The following is a 15,346-nucleotide window of genomic DNA, read 5'->3' on the forward strand; positions in this document are numbered from 1 at the left end:
GTGTATTATTGTATTTATACTTATTTATATTTTCTATGTTTCTATCAGTGTTAGGTGTTTTTGGTTTTAACCTTTGTCTGTTTCTTTTTCTGCATCATCCACTTTGCATTAAAGCTGCAAATTTCTTCATGGTTGGACATGTAGCCTATCTTAAATGATCTTATCTTAAAAGCAGGATTTATATTTATGGCAAAATATTTCCAACCAAATCCTGACTAATCATTGTGGTGATAATTTATCTCAAACAGGTGAAACCTTGTTTACAACAGTTTTAGTTGCTTTCCCCCCTCTCTACATGCAAATACAAGATGAGGGCACGAAGGGGTTGCGGACCAATCAGACGGCGCCAACTGGACGTTGTTCCCGGAATGTTCTGCCTCTGTCCAATCGGAGGAGAATGCGTGGAAGAATACGGAAACGATTGGACTTTTCGTCCAATAAGAGGGCCGGCGTAGTGTGACGTGGCACCGGAAAGCCCGTACAATCACTACACCATACCGGCGTCTGTAGTGAAGCAGCTGCGGCGGCGACTCATGAGAAACACGCAGGCAGCTGTTCTCCTCTAGCCGCGGTCTAAACGTTCATTCTCCCCCGAGGTATTCTTGTGAAAAATGTTGTGTTTAAGCGGGTTGTCGGTGGCTCTCGCTCTGGCGCTGGTGCCCGGTCCCTCTGAAGCCCTGAAAGAAGGAGAGTGTGAAGGTAGGTCTGTCCGATAGCTTCAGTGAGCTAACAGCCTCATCTGAATGGCTGCCTGCATCTCACTACCAGGAACTTTTCAGATGTTACAAACGGGGGAAATAATCCACCACACACACCTCTCTCTATGTGGGATTATTTTTTGCTTTTGTGAGGGAACAGCTGCTGCTAGGGGGGGCCGGTCTTTTTTAAGCCGTAGTGTAGTGTGGTCTATTCATGAGATGCTCAACTGGGGAAAAGCTAATGTAGCCTACCAAATTGGTGTCAAAATCGTAATTGATCACAGAGTCAGACTGAGACAGGCAGGACTCAGACCTGGACAACCAAACCCACCTGGAGATCCAACACCAACTCACTCCAGACTAGCTCCGGTCACAGCTAAACATTTCATTTGAGAAACAAAAGACCTGCATATGTTTAAAATAAAGCAATCAGGAATATCATTTAAGAAGATTTGCAGCTGTTCTGGGGATGCTGTTTGATGTTTCACTCCAGTTAGAGAAGCTCTAGTGCAGCACAGAAACTCTGTTACAGATCCAAGCTCTCAGATCTTACGTTCAAGATGTTACCTGAGTAAAAATAGTAACTATACTCCTAATGTACTCTTTGACCAGAATAGATCATTGTAGTGTGGCATATTATGAACAGAAATGTAATCTTAAACTGTTTTCATAAATGAATCCTCATTTTAGTCATTTACTGTTTCCAGAGCAACAAATCCACATACAGAAGCATACATAGTAGCCTATAGGCTACCCAGAAATCATTTATCCATTGGTTAGCTTTTTCAGGCTGGTGCCATTATATTTTTGTTCATAACTGTGTTTGCCTCTGGATACATTTGTTTTTAATATATGTTTTTCCTCTTGTTCCAGTGTGTGTGTCCTTCCTTGGGAAGTTTTACCAGTCACTAAAGGATGACAATGTTAAGTTCAACAGTGCGGACATCGAGAAGGCCATCGTCAAGAGGTGCAAAGATGCTAAGGGCAAAGAAAACCGCTTTGTGAGTAAGCTACAGGCTTGCATTAGTAGTCGGCTCCACACACACATTAGATTTCGTTACACTGAACTATTTGTTATGTAATGAAGTGCAAAATGTGTAGGGCATGCATGTTCAACAGCAAGTGCTTACAGTATGAGGTAGCTGTTAAACTGCTGATGGACAAAAGTTTACGTTTTTACTGAGTGGCTCACAGGGTGGTGTCAATAAAAAGCTGATTTACTTATCTGATGAAATGATCAAATTCACATGTTGCCTTTCAAAAAAGGAGAAAATGACTTCTATATTCATATGTTGTAGGCAAATGATGACATGACATGGTATTATGAGTCTGTGATCCACTTTCCAAGAGTAACTGTCCTGGTGTACAAAGAGGGGAGGTATTAGCTTTGCATGCCACTTTGATACTATGTAATCATACAGAGAATGGTGTAAAACATAAAGCAGTAAAACGGATTTAGGGCAAGTTTAAACATGTCTTTTGATAATACAGACAGTAATTCCAAAAACACTTGATGCAATGTGAGATAATATTTAATTAAAGGCGGATTGAGCTCATGGAACTAATACTACATGAGTAAAACATGATTATAGGAAGGATGAAGATTATGTGATAGGGGCTGTTAGAGGATGAAAATAGCTGCATCTGAGTGAACCACATTGACGGTATGATCTGTAGATGTGTGTCTACTCTGGGCTGCACAAACCCATCCAGGAAACAGTGAAACAAAACACATTATTATTCACCACTTGTAGTCCAGCTATGGCAGACACACACCAGAGATACAGACAAACAAAGGCTGTTAGCAGCCGACTCTAAAGAAAGCTTCCTGACCATTTGAAGAAAAAGAAGTGTTGTTGGTGAATAGTCTATGTGTCTTGGAAATTAAAAGACAAAGAGAAATGTTGTTGGTCTTCCTCCATCACCATTAGCTGTCTACAGAGCAGAAAACCCTGTACAGGTGTGAGACCAACAACTGTTCAACAACACACAGTAGATGTTCTCTCACTCTAGTTGAACCTACTAACGTATGTGGATCACAAAAGCTTTTCTACAACTTGAACAACTTGGGTTTAGTCAGAGCAGTAGCTGGCATTTAGCAGCACCAAAGACCCAGATGTTTCCTTTAGGACCTTGGGGTGACCAAACACAGCTAAAAGAGAGAAAAACTGGGCGTAGAATAATTAGGTGGAAACAAAGTCACAGCAGTTTTAAGGTTATTCTGTGCCCAATATTAAAATTGATAATGTGCTGCATGTGACTAAATTAGGGAAGGAATCTGGTTGATACATCCAAATCTATCAGTGATGTTATATTTAGGTTGTTCTGGTTGTGGTGGTTCCTCCTCACCCTCCTTCTCCTGCAGATTAATTTTGTGATGTGCTGTTTTTTCACAGATGCTGTCAGTTAAAGGCTGATAGTGTGGAGTTCAGAGATCAGTCAGAAAGACAGGAGTTAGTGTGGGCTGTGTTGAGTTTGTTTCCAATTTCACGACTTAAGGAGTTCCCCTGTAAAATTAGAGGTATCATAAACGCACAGTAACCGTTCTTGCATAATATTTAGAACATAAATTCTCTGTCTCTGTTTATATTTTTTGAACCAGTTTCTGTCTTGACCAATACGGCTTACAATCAGTTGTTTAAGAGAAGATCAACTCATTATTGGTCATAATGTGCAGTTTATAAGGAACCATCTAATACGGCAGTGAAATCCTCTTCATTGATATTTGTAATGTTCAGATCTTGGTTTAATTCAAAGTACTCTTAAAATATGTTGCACCTAACTAAGAGGTGTTTTTAATGTCTGTAACAGATCCAAAAGCACCAAGCATCTGTTACAAAGCTGAAAGCCCCTGAGACGCTTTGTACAAAGTTAAGTCTGTTTCTTTTTTTCTTGTTCCATGTGTATAGTGTTACTACATCGGAGCAACAAGTGACGCAGCCACGAAGATAATCAATGAGGTGTCTAAACCACTGAGCTACCACGCCCCTGTGGAGAAGATCTGTGAGAAACTGAAGAAGAAGGACGGTCAGATCTGTGACCTGAAATACGGTAAGAAGGAAAATATTATTTTCAACTCAAAACAATCAACAACCCCTAAATACTATTGGTGTGCCGATATTTAAAAAAATGTCAATATTTCTTGTTGCGGTGTTGTTATATCAGTATGCTACAGAACCAGAGCAGCAGCTAATATGTGGAATAAAGGATTCTCTGTGTCAAAATGCTTTTATGGCAGCATTTTCTGTGCCTGGTGGAAACAATAAACACTGACAAAATGACAGACAAGACACAAACAATATGTGAGCTGAAAGAAAATATTAGCGTACGCCACAGCTAAGGAGCACTATTCAGAGACACCTACGGATCCGCCACAGCTCTCTGAAAAGCCTCAATACAGGAGCACTCATACATGAGAGAGGACAGTGCTTATATTGTTCTACTCAGAAAGCAGAAGTAGCATTCATTACAAGATGGTTAGTCAAAACATTTCAATGATGTGACTTTCAGTTGATTAGAAGAGTAGACACACCCCAATACTAACCTTTAGAGTCTGTATTGGATCAAATATGCAGCTCATTTTCCCCTGATTTGATGCTGCAAAACAAATGAATCTGTGCCAGAGGGAGGAGCAGGAGCTCATCCAAACATTTGATGGTAACTGAGAAGCCCTTAAAACAGAGACATGCACATTCATTTTTATTAAAGGGATAGTTCACCCAAAATTCAAATTTCACTCATTATCTACTCACCCTCATGTCGACTAAGGGCTCGGAGAATTTCCAGAGTCCTCCGTGCCTTCTCTGAGTGACGGGGGGCTCCACGCAGCAGTATTTGTCCATATAATGGTTGTGAATGGTGCTCACTTTTCTTCGTCCAAAAAGACAGACCAAAAAACATCCAAATACCTCCATACTGCTCATCTGTAATGTCCCTCTTGTATTGAAGCCCCAACATGAGAAATTGTTCCGCCGGATTTGCACTGACACAGGAAGAGCAGTGAACTGAGACACTGGGAGCTTCCGCTACAAACAAGCTTAAAATATAGACTTATATTTAATTTTTTCGGAACAATTTCTCATGTCGGGGCTTCAATACAAGAGGGACATTACAGACGAGCAGTATGGAGGTATTTGGATGTTTTTTGGTGCGTCTTTTTGGACGAGGAAAAGTGAGCACCATTCACAACCATTATATGGACAAGTACTGCTGCGCGGACCCCCCCCCCCCCCCCCCCCCCCCCCCCCCCCCCCCCCCTCTGTAACTCCGAGAAGGCACGGAGGACTCTGAAAATTCTCCCAGCCCTTTGTTGACATGAGGGTGAGTAGATAATGAGTGAAATTTGAATTTTGGGTAAACTATCCCTTTAACTCATTCTCCTGCAGCTGCTAAACACTGGTTGAGACAGGAGTAATTTCCTGAGCCAGCGATGATCAAACAAAACGTCTGTCCACAGGTATAATTTGGGAGAATATAAGAGATGATGTCCATGTGATGATTCTGTTCTTGTGTTGTCCCCATATAGACAAACAGCTGGACCTGACCACAGTGGACCTGAAGAAGCTCAAGGTGAAAGACCTGAAGAAGATTCTGGAGGAGTGGGGCGAGTCCTGTAAAGGATGCGCAGAAAAGTCCGACTTCATTCGCAAAATCACAGAGCTCATGCCTAAGTACGCCCCCGCAGCCGCCAAGGCACGGACAGACCTGTAACTGTACAAACACAAAACAACAACCATACAAACAACTCTGGACTTGACTCGGACCAGACCGCTGTCCACAGTGAGGAGGACCAGGAGTGGAGGAGGGTTTAGTCTGACATGTTTGTTTTTTTGTTTATTTTTTTAAGGGTATACACTCATCAGGTAATTCAGAAACATAGGTGTTAGTGTATACACATACAGGCGTACTATTCCTTTTAAATTAAGCGTGAGGCGATGAGCAGTGTTTGCTGTCGAGGTTGAGGACTAATTGGTAACAAGCGGAAGGCCAGCAGGTTTTTCTGCTTATGTAGTGAGTACGTTTCACATCAGAAGGCTCAGATAAGTGGCTGCGTTCTCCATCGGCGTCAGCATCCTTAAATTGGAGGTGAGAGTTGCTGCTCGAATGCACATCAGCAGAGCATGCCCTCCGCTCACTGCACCACCCAGGGCTCCACACTCGATGCGGGATTTGAATCTCCAGCCTGCAAATCTCAAACCCAGTCGGATCTCCGTGCCAGCGTTCTGTTCGGACAGTCAACGTGTTTTGATGAATGTTGTAAACTTCCTGTGATATTCTTCAACGTAACTCCAATTTTCCATGATGTACTGCGGAGGAGGATGAGCACCGCATCCCACCCACGCCTATAGGCTTAAAGGAATAGTTTGACATTTTGGGAAAATAGATCTAGAAAGAAATCTCTCTCAAGGGTTATGAATGGTTTATCTTAGTATAAAGACTGTCTCTGTTCAAAGGGAACAAAATCCACCTTTAAAGCTCAGTGATGAACAGGTTTGGGACCAATAATATGCAGCGAATGAGCAAGTTTTCCACCATGTCAAACCTTTGCTTCGAGGCCTGATTTAGAGACACTCGGATCTCAACATCTTTCCCATTTTAACCTCCACTGTAGTCTCCTTGTTTCAAAGTCACCCATATTCCAACCCAAAATCACAGTCACACAGATGTGCACTTATTAAAAGAAATGAAATCAACTGCTCGTTTTTGTTTTCTCCCCCTTCCACATGTTTGTGTATTTGTGCCATTTGTTCAACTGACACAGCACTTTATGGCCTGGTCAGGAACTCACAACCAGTTAAACTTAATTTTTTTATGGAAATGTCCCTGAATAGTCAACACTGCAGTTTTAAAAATTATTTTACCATTAATAGGAATTTATTTTCTTCCATGTACAGTACAATCAGGAGAGACACAGTGTAGTAGAATTATAATTTAGTAAATCCTGGAGAAAGTGTGTTCATTGTGGGGGAAATAATTGATGTATTTGGGATGTAGACTAAAGTTTGAGAAATGGCGGGTGAGGAGAATAAGTAACTTGGTTAATGTTTGACACGGGGAGCTTCCACTGTCAACAAAGTAAGAAATATTTATTGAGGATTTTTTCTTACAGATTAATCTTCTGTATCTTTCTTTTCTAAAAACCTGGTTGTTGGCCACCTGCTTTGTTTTTTATTTGATCTTTTTTTAAATTTTGTTCCGATTGATTTCATTACAGATGTTCTCCGTACTGCAGCTGTTAAATCTAGTAAACATTGAAACTCATGAATTACTGTATCCCTCAGCCTCTCCTGTCGGGATCAACTGCAGTATGATCCAATCGGGAATTCACTGGAGAGATAAAGCAATGTTAAAAATTTGATCCCACTTAACTACACCAGTGTCACCAACCCAGCTGTGCACAGTGTGCAGGAATATTTATGTTTCCGCAACACGAGGAAACTATGACATACTGTCAATCTTTCTTTCACATGTGGCAGTGACAGGTGTAATGGCAGCCGTCTCCTTCACTGGCTCTCCCATACCACTTGTTTTTCAGAAGGGATAGCTATTTTATTGTTTGATGTAAGCGAATGGTGTGTACTTACCAAAATGACTTGATAAAACAATGTGTGATACTTGATAAGACTTGATGTGAGAAATGAAAACTTAAAATATGCTGTTGTTTCACGTTTGACCTTTCATGTAAGGCCCAGTCATTTGTTACAACTGTACTATTCTACTTTTTCATTAAAATATGAAAAACTCTGTCTGGTATTTAACTGACTATATGACCAGAAACATGACATTAAATGCAGTTTGCCAACCACGGTGAACATTACAGAGCAATGATAAGATAGAAGTTAGTTTGCATTGCTAATGAATGGGAATGGGAATGGGAATGAATGGGAGCGGATCGATCTTCCCTGTTTAGGCTGCAAGTTGACATGTTTGTAAACAGACCTGTAAAACAAAGTTTCGTGAAGTCTCGCGTGAGAGTCAAGTTGACGGCTAACTGTGTTAGGTTGTCTGAAACGAAAAGAATATCAACTCAGGCACAACGCCTTTGTAGCAGTGAGAGTAAGTCTGAATATTGTTCATTCTGTCTGAGCATGTCTACTTGACTCTTGTGTGTGACTTTGTATTTCAGCTCAGTTTACAAACATGTTGGCCTTCTTGAAGTAAACAAACCCCTCTGTGTTTGAATAGTTGTCTGTGGGAAAAAATGGTTTTGAGGGATGTAAACAGCCTGAACAGGGAAGATCAGTCCGCTCCCATTAATTCGATGCGGGGACAGACAAAACTACTGCAAAACAGGAGCAATTAAAAGGAAAATCTTCAGAATCCTTCTTTTAGACCTAAAATATCAAGAAACTAGCTAATAGCCCTGGGTTGAATTTGCCTGGAATTGTCCTTAAACAGTGCTTAAATACTGTTTTGTTAAGGAGTCCTGTCAAATTATTACCATGTCAACTTTTCCTCCACACTCTCCATCCAGTTACTTTGAAACATATCTTCCTCTTTAGCCCTTACATTATGTAGGGCTAAAGAGGAAGACAAAGAAGAAGACGAGGGTGAATTGTTTTTAAGGTGTTTATTTTGTCCATACATTTCTTCAAAGTAATTTTACATTTTTCTATATGGATATAAAATTAGGCATTTGAAATAAGAAACATAAAAGTAATCACGTTTATATTATTTAGGCTATAGGTTACAATTTGAATTGAATCTCAGCTGCAACACATTTGATAATGATAATGAAAAACATTCATATATTTATAAAAATAAATAATAAGTCAAATTGTTATTGTTTATATCCCCAATTTTTCCAATTTCTTTTCGATATCCAAAACAAAAGCGTGACACGTCATGACGCCGCCGGAGTTACGTCACCGCAGTCCCCGCCCTCTCCAGGGAAAGCGCACATTCCTATTGTCCAAGATGGCGGCGTTGGTGCAGGTCCTCTGATGCTGACATGTTTTTAAACGAGTTTATCCCTTTTTTTCGACATTTATGCAAATACCGAGCGTTTGGAGCGGGAGCGTCATTTTACCGAAGCGATCGTCTGTCACGTTATTTTCGCTAACGCCCCAGAAATTCGCTCCCCGGGCCGGATTCCCGTTGCAGGCACCGAAAAGTTTGAGCTCCATCATCCTTTAAAAAATGAAGAGGCAGGCCGGGAGAGAGACTAGTCCGTCCAGGGCCGTCGCAAAACGGATACGGGAAAGGGAACGAGAGAGTGCGCGGAGGGAGGAGCTGCCACCGCCGCCGCTGGCTCTGCTGCTGGCGGAGAGCCGGGGATATCACCGCCGCAGCCGGAGCAGGGAGCGAGAGAAGCCGCGGCTGAGGGAGGAGCGAGCGGCCGCCCTGGAGCTGCACCACCGACACGAGCTCAGCCTCCTCGGCCGCCCGCCGCTGCGCACCACGGCGGCGGCGCCGGAGCTGCCCGCCGCCAGGCCGGGCACGCTGGAGTACAAGACCCTCCTCATCAGCAACCTGGGCTCGCAGGTTTCGGACGAGGACGTGGAGGACGCGCTGTTTCACGAGTTCAAAAAGTTCGGGGACGTGAGCGTGAAGCTGTCGCACACCCCGGAGCTGGGCCGGATCGCCTACGTGAATTTCCGGCACCCGGAGGACGCCAAGGAGGCCAGACACGCCAAGTCGTCCAGGTTGGTGCTGGGCGACCGACAGCTGAAAATTGAGCCCATGTACGTGAGGAGGCGGAGTGTCACGCCGCCGGACGCTGGATATTTACCTCTGCACGCGCCGTACCCCTACAGACAGCGGTCCTTGTCTCCGCCGGGCCCCGGGGTGAGCAACATCAGGGACCTCAGGGCGAGACATTACGCCCTGGAGACCCTGGGTCTCAGCAGAGAGAGGGAGAGGCTGTTGGATTATTATGGTATGCTGGATGAGAGGGGCCGGCCCTATGGTTTCCCTCCAATGCCTGTGGTGGAGGATTTAAAGCCCGAGGACGACCAGAGGGCGACCAGTAACCTGTTCATCGGGAATTTGGACGGTAATGTAACTGAGGCAGAACTGAGGAGGGGGTTTGACAAGTATGGCATCATTGAGGATGTTGTGATTAAACGCCCAGCCCGTGGACAGGGAGGGGCCTATGCTTTTGTGAAGTTTCAGAACCTGGACATGGCCCACCGGGCCAAGGTGGCCATGCAGGGACGGCTCATTGGGGGCAACCCAATAAAGATTGGCTATGGGAAGGCCAACCCTACCACACGGCTTTGGGTGGGGGGTCTCGGGCCTGGGAACTCCCTTGCTGCTCTTGCTCGGGAGTTTGACCGCTTTGGGAGCATTAGGAACATCGACTATGTGAAGGGGGACAGTTTTGCTTACATTCAGTATGAAAGTCTGGACGCCGCACAGGCCGCCTGCACCCAGATGAGGGGCTTTCCTCTGGGGGGCCCTGAGCGCCGGCTGAGAGTCGACTTTGCTAAAGTGGAGGAGAGTCCCTCTCGGCCATTCCCCCCCGGCTACCAGCCTCCTGTAGCCCTCCCCGCCCACTACGACCTCCTCGGGGAGGCCTACAGCCGCCATCGCAGCCTGGAGCGAGAGCTGAGGGGAGCCAGGGACCGCTCCTCGCCGCCTGCCCACGGCCTGCTCTCCCAGAGGGAACGAGAGAGGGCCGTGGTGGAGAGAGACTTCCCCACCAGCCCAACCCGCAGCCTGGAGAGGAGGGCGGGAGGGGCGGAGGCGTTTGGGAGGAGCGGGAGAACAGCTAGAAGCCGCAGCAGGAGCAGGGAGCGATGGCTGAAGGAGAGGGAGGAGAGGAGGAACAGGAGGAGGAGCCGGAGCAGGAGTCTGTCCGCTGACCGGCAGACGGAGGAGAGGGAGAGAGAGAGGGAGAAGGAGAGGGGGAGGTCGAGGGTGCGGGGTCCCGGGGGGGTCGTCTCTCCTGATGTGAGCCCAGACCGGGCCCGGGTCCGAGCCCCCGACTCCACCACTGAGCCCAGGGACCACTCCCCCGACAGCGGAGTCGTAGCAGGGCGCCACCCCGCCGCCAACGAAGAAGACCCCCCGTCCGGCCGCCATCACAGCAGCAAGAGGTCCTCCAGCGTCCATCTCAACAACCACCACCATCGGAACAGCGAGGTCATCGCCGCCGGCTCCCCGGGCGTCCACACGGACACCCACACCTCCTCGTCCCCGAGCACACTGTCGGAGTTCGCCCAGGCGTCGCTCTCCAAGACGTGGCACGGCTTCTTCGCCCTGAAGAACAGCAGCTTCCCCACGGACCTGTACATGCTGGAGGGCGGCGCCTCGTTCTTCAGCACCGTGATGAAGGACACGCTCAAGCAGCAGAGCCAGAACCTGCCCAGCCAGCTGAAGATCGCCCAGCGGCTCCGCATGGACCAGACCCGCCTGGACGAGGTGTCCCGTCGCGTCAAGCTGGGGCGGCCCGACGGGTTCGCCGTCCTGCTGGCTCTGCAGGGGCCCATCGACCGCCAGGCCCCCGCGCCCGAGCCCGGCCTGCAGGTGCGCCTGCTCCGCCACCTGGTGACCTATCTGCGGAACAAGGAGGCGGCGGGGGTCGTGAGCCTCCCCGCCGCGAAGGAGGGGGGGCCCGGGGCGATGCTGTACGCCTTCCCCCCCGGAGAGTTCTCCCAGCAGTACCTGCAGGCCGCCAAAAGGACTGTGGGTAACCTGGAGGAGGAGCACATGGTGATTGTGATCGTCACGGACACTAACTGATCATTACACTGAAGAGGACACACACATGTACAGACGTTTGTGAAGGCATGCACACACACACACACACACACACACACACACACACCGGGTGAGTTTCCCCCGACGACTACAGATACTTCCTTGTTTTTAGAAAGATGCATTTTATTGTTTTATTCAGTGTCTTATAAAGGAATCACAACAAATTACACTACATCTCTTTTACTCTCCTCCTCTTTTATTACTTTATGTCTCCCCCCCCTCCATGACGCGGAACTTTCGTCACACTCACAGTCAGATAAGATCGGAGACTTTGAGTTTCTGAGGGGGGGTGAAGTGTTCAAATGGCCTGTAATGAAAAACACTTAAAAAGAGAGAAGATATATAACAACAGGCCTGCTGCACACACAGGAAGCACCGTCGCTGTTGTACTCTAAAGCTGTAACATACGACACTAAAAACCGAGCAGGTTTGTTTATATGCTTGTTTACTTTATTTGTCTTTTTATTTTTCTTCTACTTTGATTCACCGGGATGTTCTGTTCATCCGATACAAGTGGGACTATAGGAGTTTTATAAAAAGTGATTGTACTGTAAACTGAATAGGGATCTCGCGCCGGGGGCCGAGTCCGGCTGAGGCTACTTCCAGTTTGTCTCCTCTCCTCTACTCGCAGGTTGATGATTCGAGGTTCTGTTAAAAGCACCAGCTACAGCCAGTAGAGACAACAGTGGGTGTCCTGACCCGTCCCCGTCACTATACTAGACTTTACATAGCTCGTGTTTTCAATCAATTGAACCATTCCAGTTTCTTCTTTCATTTTTGAAAGGTGTGAGTGTGTTTCGGTCTGTTGTTGCATGCAGGAAAAAGTTAAAACAAAACAAAAAAAAAGCAAACAGAAAAAAGAACTTCTATTTTGTCCGTCTTTAAAAACGTTTGATTCCCTTTCAGTGCACTGTTGTCACTCGGGACAGGTTCAGCTGTTACACTGGTGCGTGGTCTGATGATGTTACTGGTTCAGTTTTTATATTGTACACAGACTATGATTCACTTTTAATACATCAATCCATCCATCCATCTCTGATCTATCCATCCTCCTCTTTTCTTTACATCTGCCTTACATAGAAGCCTTCTTTTTAATTTCCCCTCCGTCTCTTTATGTGAACGTCATTCAAAGGGCAGTTTAAGTTGAATTGATATAAACCATTTTATTAGCTCCAGCAACTGAGACATACATTTGAGTGAAATTCACCTCCAGACTTTATCATCTTAGACGCTGATTTTAACCTCTCTTTGCTGAACTTGCCCAGAATTAAATGTCGAACATCCATGTCAAGTGAACTGTTGTGCCAAGATAATATTTTAGTAAAACAACACAGATTTGAACGATGTTTTTCTGCCCAGATGATATTAAATGAGATATTAAAGAATTAAACAGAGAAAACAAAAAACACAGCAAGCAAGACTTGTTTTTGCCAGAGAAAAGAGTGAAAGCGATGAATGCTAATAACTGTTTTGAGTTTTTTTTTTTAACCCGACAACACCGTCACATTTGTTGTCAGACAATTTGTTTTGCACCAACAGAATGAGAATGTATGTAGTTCATATAGAATAGGTGAGAAGTGTGACGCCTCACGTAGCCCGGGTGGTAGATGGACACCTCGTCAAACATGTTTACCCCAGTGAGTGTTTTACAAAAGCCAGAAAAAGCTTCATCAGGTTGAAGGTTCAGTTCACACTCGTGAGGACTGTCACATCTTTCAGACTGAGCAGGAAACACAGTGTGTGTGTGCGCTCAGTGATATGAGGATGAATCGGCAATTGGAGAATGATTTAAATTGTTTACAGCGGCTGGCTAACAGTACAGGTTAAGTGATGAATGTAAAATACACAAAGCGTATATAGATTTGATTCTAGGATATAGAAATACACCACAATTATTTTGACCATGGTATAGCCTATTAATTGATTATTTTTCCCTGAAATGCCAGAAAAAAGCTCAATCCTGCCTAAGGACCAACAAAACATCTTCAGAATTCATGTAGCCTATGTTTTAACCTAAAGCTTAAAACTGTCAGATAAACAATAACATCTGCCTGTAGACAAGTACAACTGTTTTTGAGCTGCCGCTGTTTTAAATGGAAATCTTACATGGGAACATCGTTTTTAGGTTTTTTTTCCCTTTTTTTTTTAATCAAAGAAATGAATTCCATGTTGGCCTTCGTCCTTGAGTCACAGTGTCAGACTCTTACATAATGAGGCAGTAATTACCAGTGGTGGGAAGTAACTCAGGTTTTGCATCACTGCCTGTAGTTGAATGCAATAACACATAATGTTGACCAAGTGAAGACTTTATACAGATGTTGCACAGATGCATGACCACAGGCGTCACCAAAGATGAAAACCTTGATTTGAACTGTACATCAGTTGCATATTTTATTTGATTATCCATTTCTGCTGCTGCTTGATCTTCTCCCACTAAAATTAACCCTTAACTTCACTGTTGTTTCAGGTTGTTCTGTGTTTTCTTTTTTGTTTTGCATAGTTATTTATTCTTTTTGTCATTTTAAGTTGGAATTGAGTCATTTAAACATTTCATAGTACACAGAATATTTCAGCCATTTTTCAGTGAAATTCAATTTTATATTATTTGCTTTGCAGACATCCACCCACCACTCTTAATACAAGTTGAAATATTATCACTACAAAATTATGAAACATGTTCATGATTCACCTGATGAACTGAATTGCTTTCAGATAGTTGCTGGTTAAACAACCCAGAAAAAAGGGGTCGAATCAGCTCCACCTTGAGCAATAACAAAACCCTTACTCACCCTACACCAAACCTTAATGCATCATTGCTAATAACCCTTTATTATACTGTTACTGCGGTTATTTAGCATGAGAAGTGCTTCATCTTCCATTACTTCAATTGCACTTTGCTGTTAATATATTTCTGCTTTTTCTTTGAAAGCCTGACTTGTACTTGCAATGAAAGTATTTTTTAAATGATCTGTCACTACTTGTGCAAAGTATCTGAGTGCTTCTCCCACCACTGGTAACAACTGTTTTCACATGTGGCCCGACACATTGGTCTTTTTCTCACCCTACTGTTTGTCGTAACCATCGGGACCCTAACACTACAGCAGGAGGTCACCTGTCTTTTTTATTAAGCTCACTGCATTTTCTCCATCACCTGTTGTCTTCAATTTCACTATTTCTCAGAAAGCTGCTTAACCCAGTGTTTCTGGACCTCAGCCTTGAATGCTTTTGATGAGGACAAGTAAAGAGTTTTGTCCGTGCAGGTGATTGGACAATGTTTCCTTCAGAAAAGCTCCTTGTTCTCCTGTATATTTGGTTTAAGCATCACTGAGACTATACTGAATGTTCATCACCACATGGATATATATATAAATACACCGGTTTTGTACAATATACCAGTAAAGAAAATGAAGAGGTGAATACACTACTTTTTCTATCAGCTGCCCTTGTTGTGAATAGACTTCCTATTTTTCCCTCATCTCATCTGAACTTGTGGTGTGCTGTGTTCTGACCGATACCATTACACAGACTGGGTGGAGTATAAAAATCCATAATGACAATCGGTTTTTGTACACAGTTTCCCTCTTTGTTTTTGTGTCAACATAGAAACATGTATCCTGCATTAAAAAAGTGTAATAAACATTTTATGCTCTTTTTAAGTCTGGGTGGAATGATGTCATCTTTCTGAGTTTTGTGTAGTACATACAGTAATATACATCTGTTATACAATACAGCCTATTTTAGTTTAGCGTTTTCTTATAGTAGTTAAAATAAAGCCTGCAGTTTACTGTAGTGCTGTCTACAGTAACATCAATGTCTGGTCATTGGAATATTTTTCATCCTGTAAATTAGCTTGTACCAGGATATAATAAATAGTTTAATAAAAGTTTGTATTTAAAATTGGAAAGTAAAAGCACTTGCGCAGTAAAATGACAATTACAATGCCT

At 44.1% G+C, this 15,346-nt stretch overlaps 2 protein-coding genes across 2 annotated transcripts; both read left to right on the forward strand.

Moving 5' to 3' along the window:
* The first annotated feature begins 498 nt into the window (after positions 1–498).
* manf (mesencephalic astrocyte-derived neurotrophic factor) lies at positions 499–7,442 on the forward strand. Its single transcript, XM_083972507.1, has 4 exons — positions 499–699; positions 1,572–1,699; positions 3,608–3,749; positions 5,224–7,442. The coding sequence occupies exons 1-4, from the start codon at positions 612–614 to the stop codon at positions 5,406–5,408; spliced, it is 543 nt and encodes a 180-aa protein (XP_083828633.1). The 5' UTR covers positions 499–611; the 3' UTR covers positions 5,409–7,442.
* A 1,181-nt stretch (positions 7,443–8,623) lies between these two features.
* On the forward strand, positions 8,624–15,001 carry rbm15b (RNA binding motif protein 15B). The gene has a single exon (XM_083971418.1). The coding sequence runs from the start codon at positions 8,838–8,840 to the stop codon at positions 11,382–11,384; it is 2,547 nt and encodes an 848-aa protein (XP_083827544.1). The 5' UTR covers positions 8,624–8,837; the 3' UTR covers positions 11,385–15,001.
* The last annotated feature ends 345 nt before the right edge of the window (positions 15,002–15,346 follow it).

The sequence above is a fragment of the Trachurus trachurus genome (genome assembly GCF_905171665.1).
Source record: "Trachurus trachurus genome assembly, chromosome: 5".
Classification (NCBI taxonomy): Eukaryota; Metazoa; Chordata; class Actinopteri; order Carangiformes; family Carangidae; genus Trachurus; species Trachurus trachurus.

Coding starts and splice junctions, on each gene's coding strand:
- manf (XM_083972507.1), top strand. CDS start 612: ATGTTGTGTTTAAGCGGGTTGTCGGTGGCTCTCGCTCTGGCGCTGGTG. Junction 1,700..3,607: donor AGGGCAAAGAAAACCGCTTT/GTGAGTAAGCTA, acceptor CCATGTGTATAG/TGTTACTACATCGGAGCAAC. Junction 3,750..5,223: donor GATCTGTGACCTGAAATACG/GTAAGAAGGAAA, acceptor GTCCCCATATAG/ACAAACAGCTGGACCTGACC.
- rbm15b (XM_083971418.1), top strand. CDS start 8,838: ATGAAGAGGCAGGCCGGGAGAGAGACTAGTCCGTCCAGGGCCGTCGCA.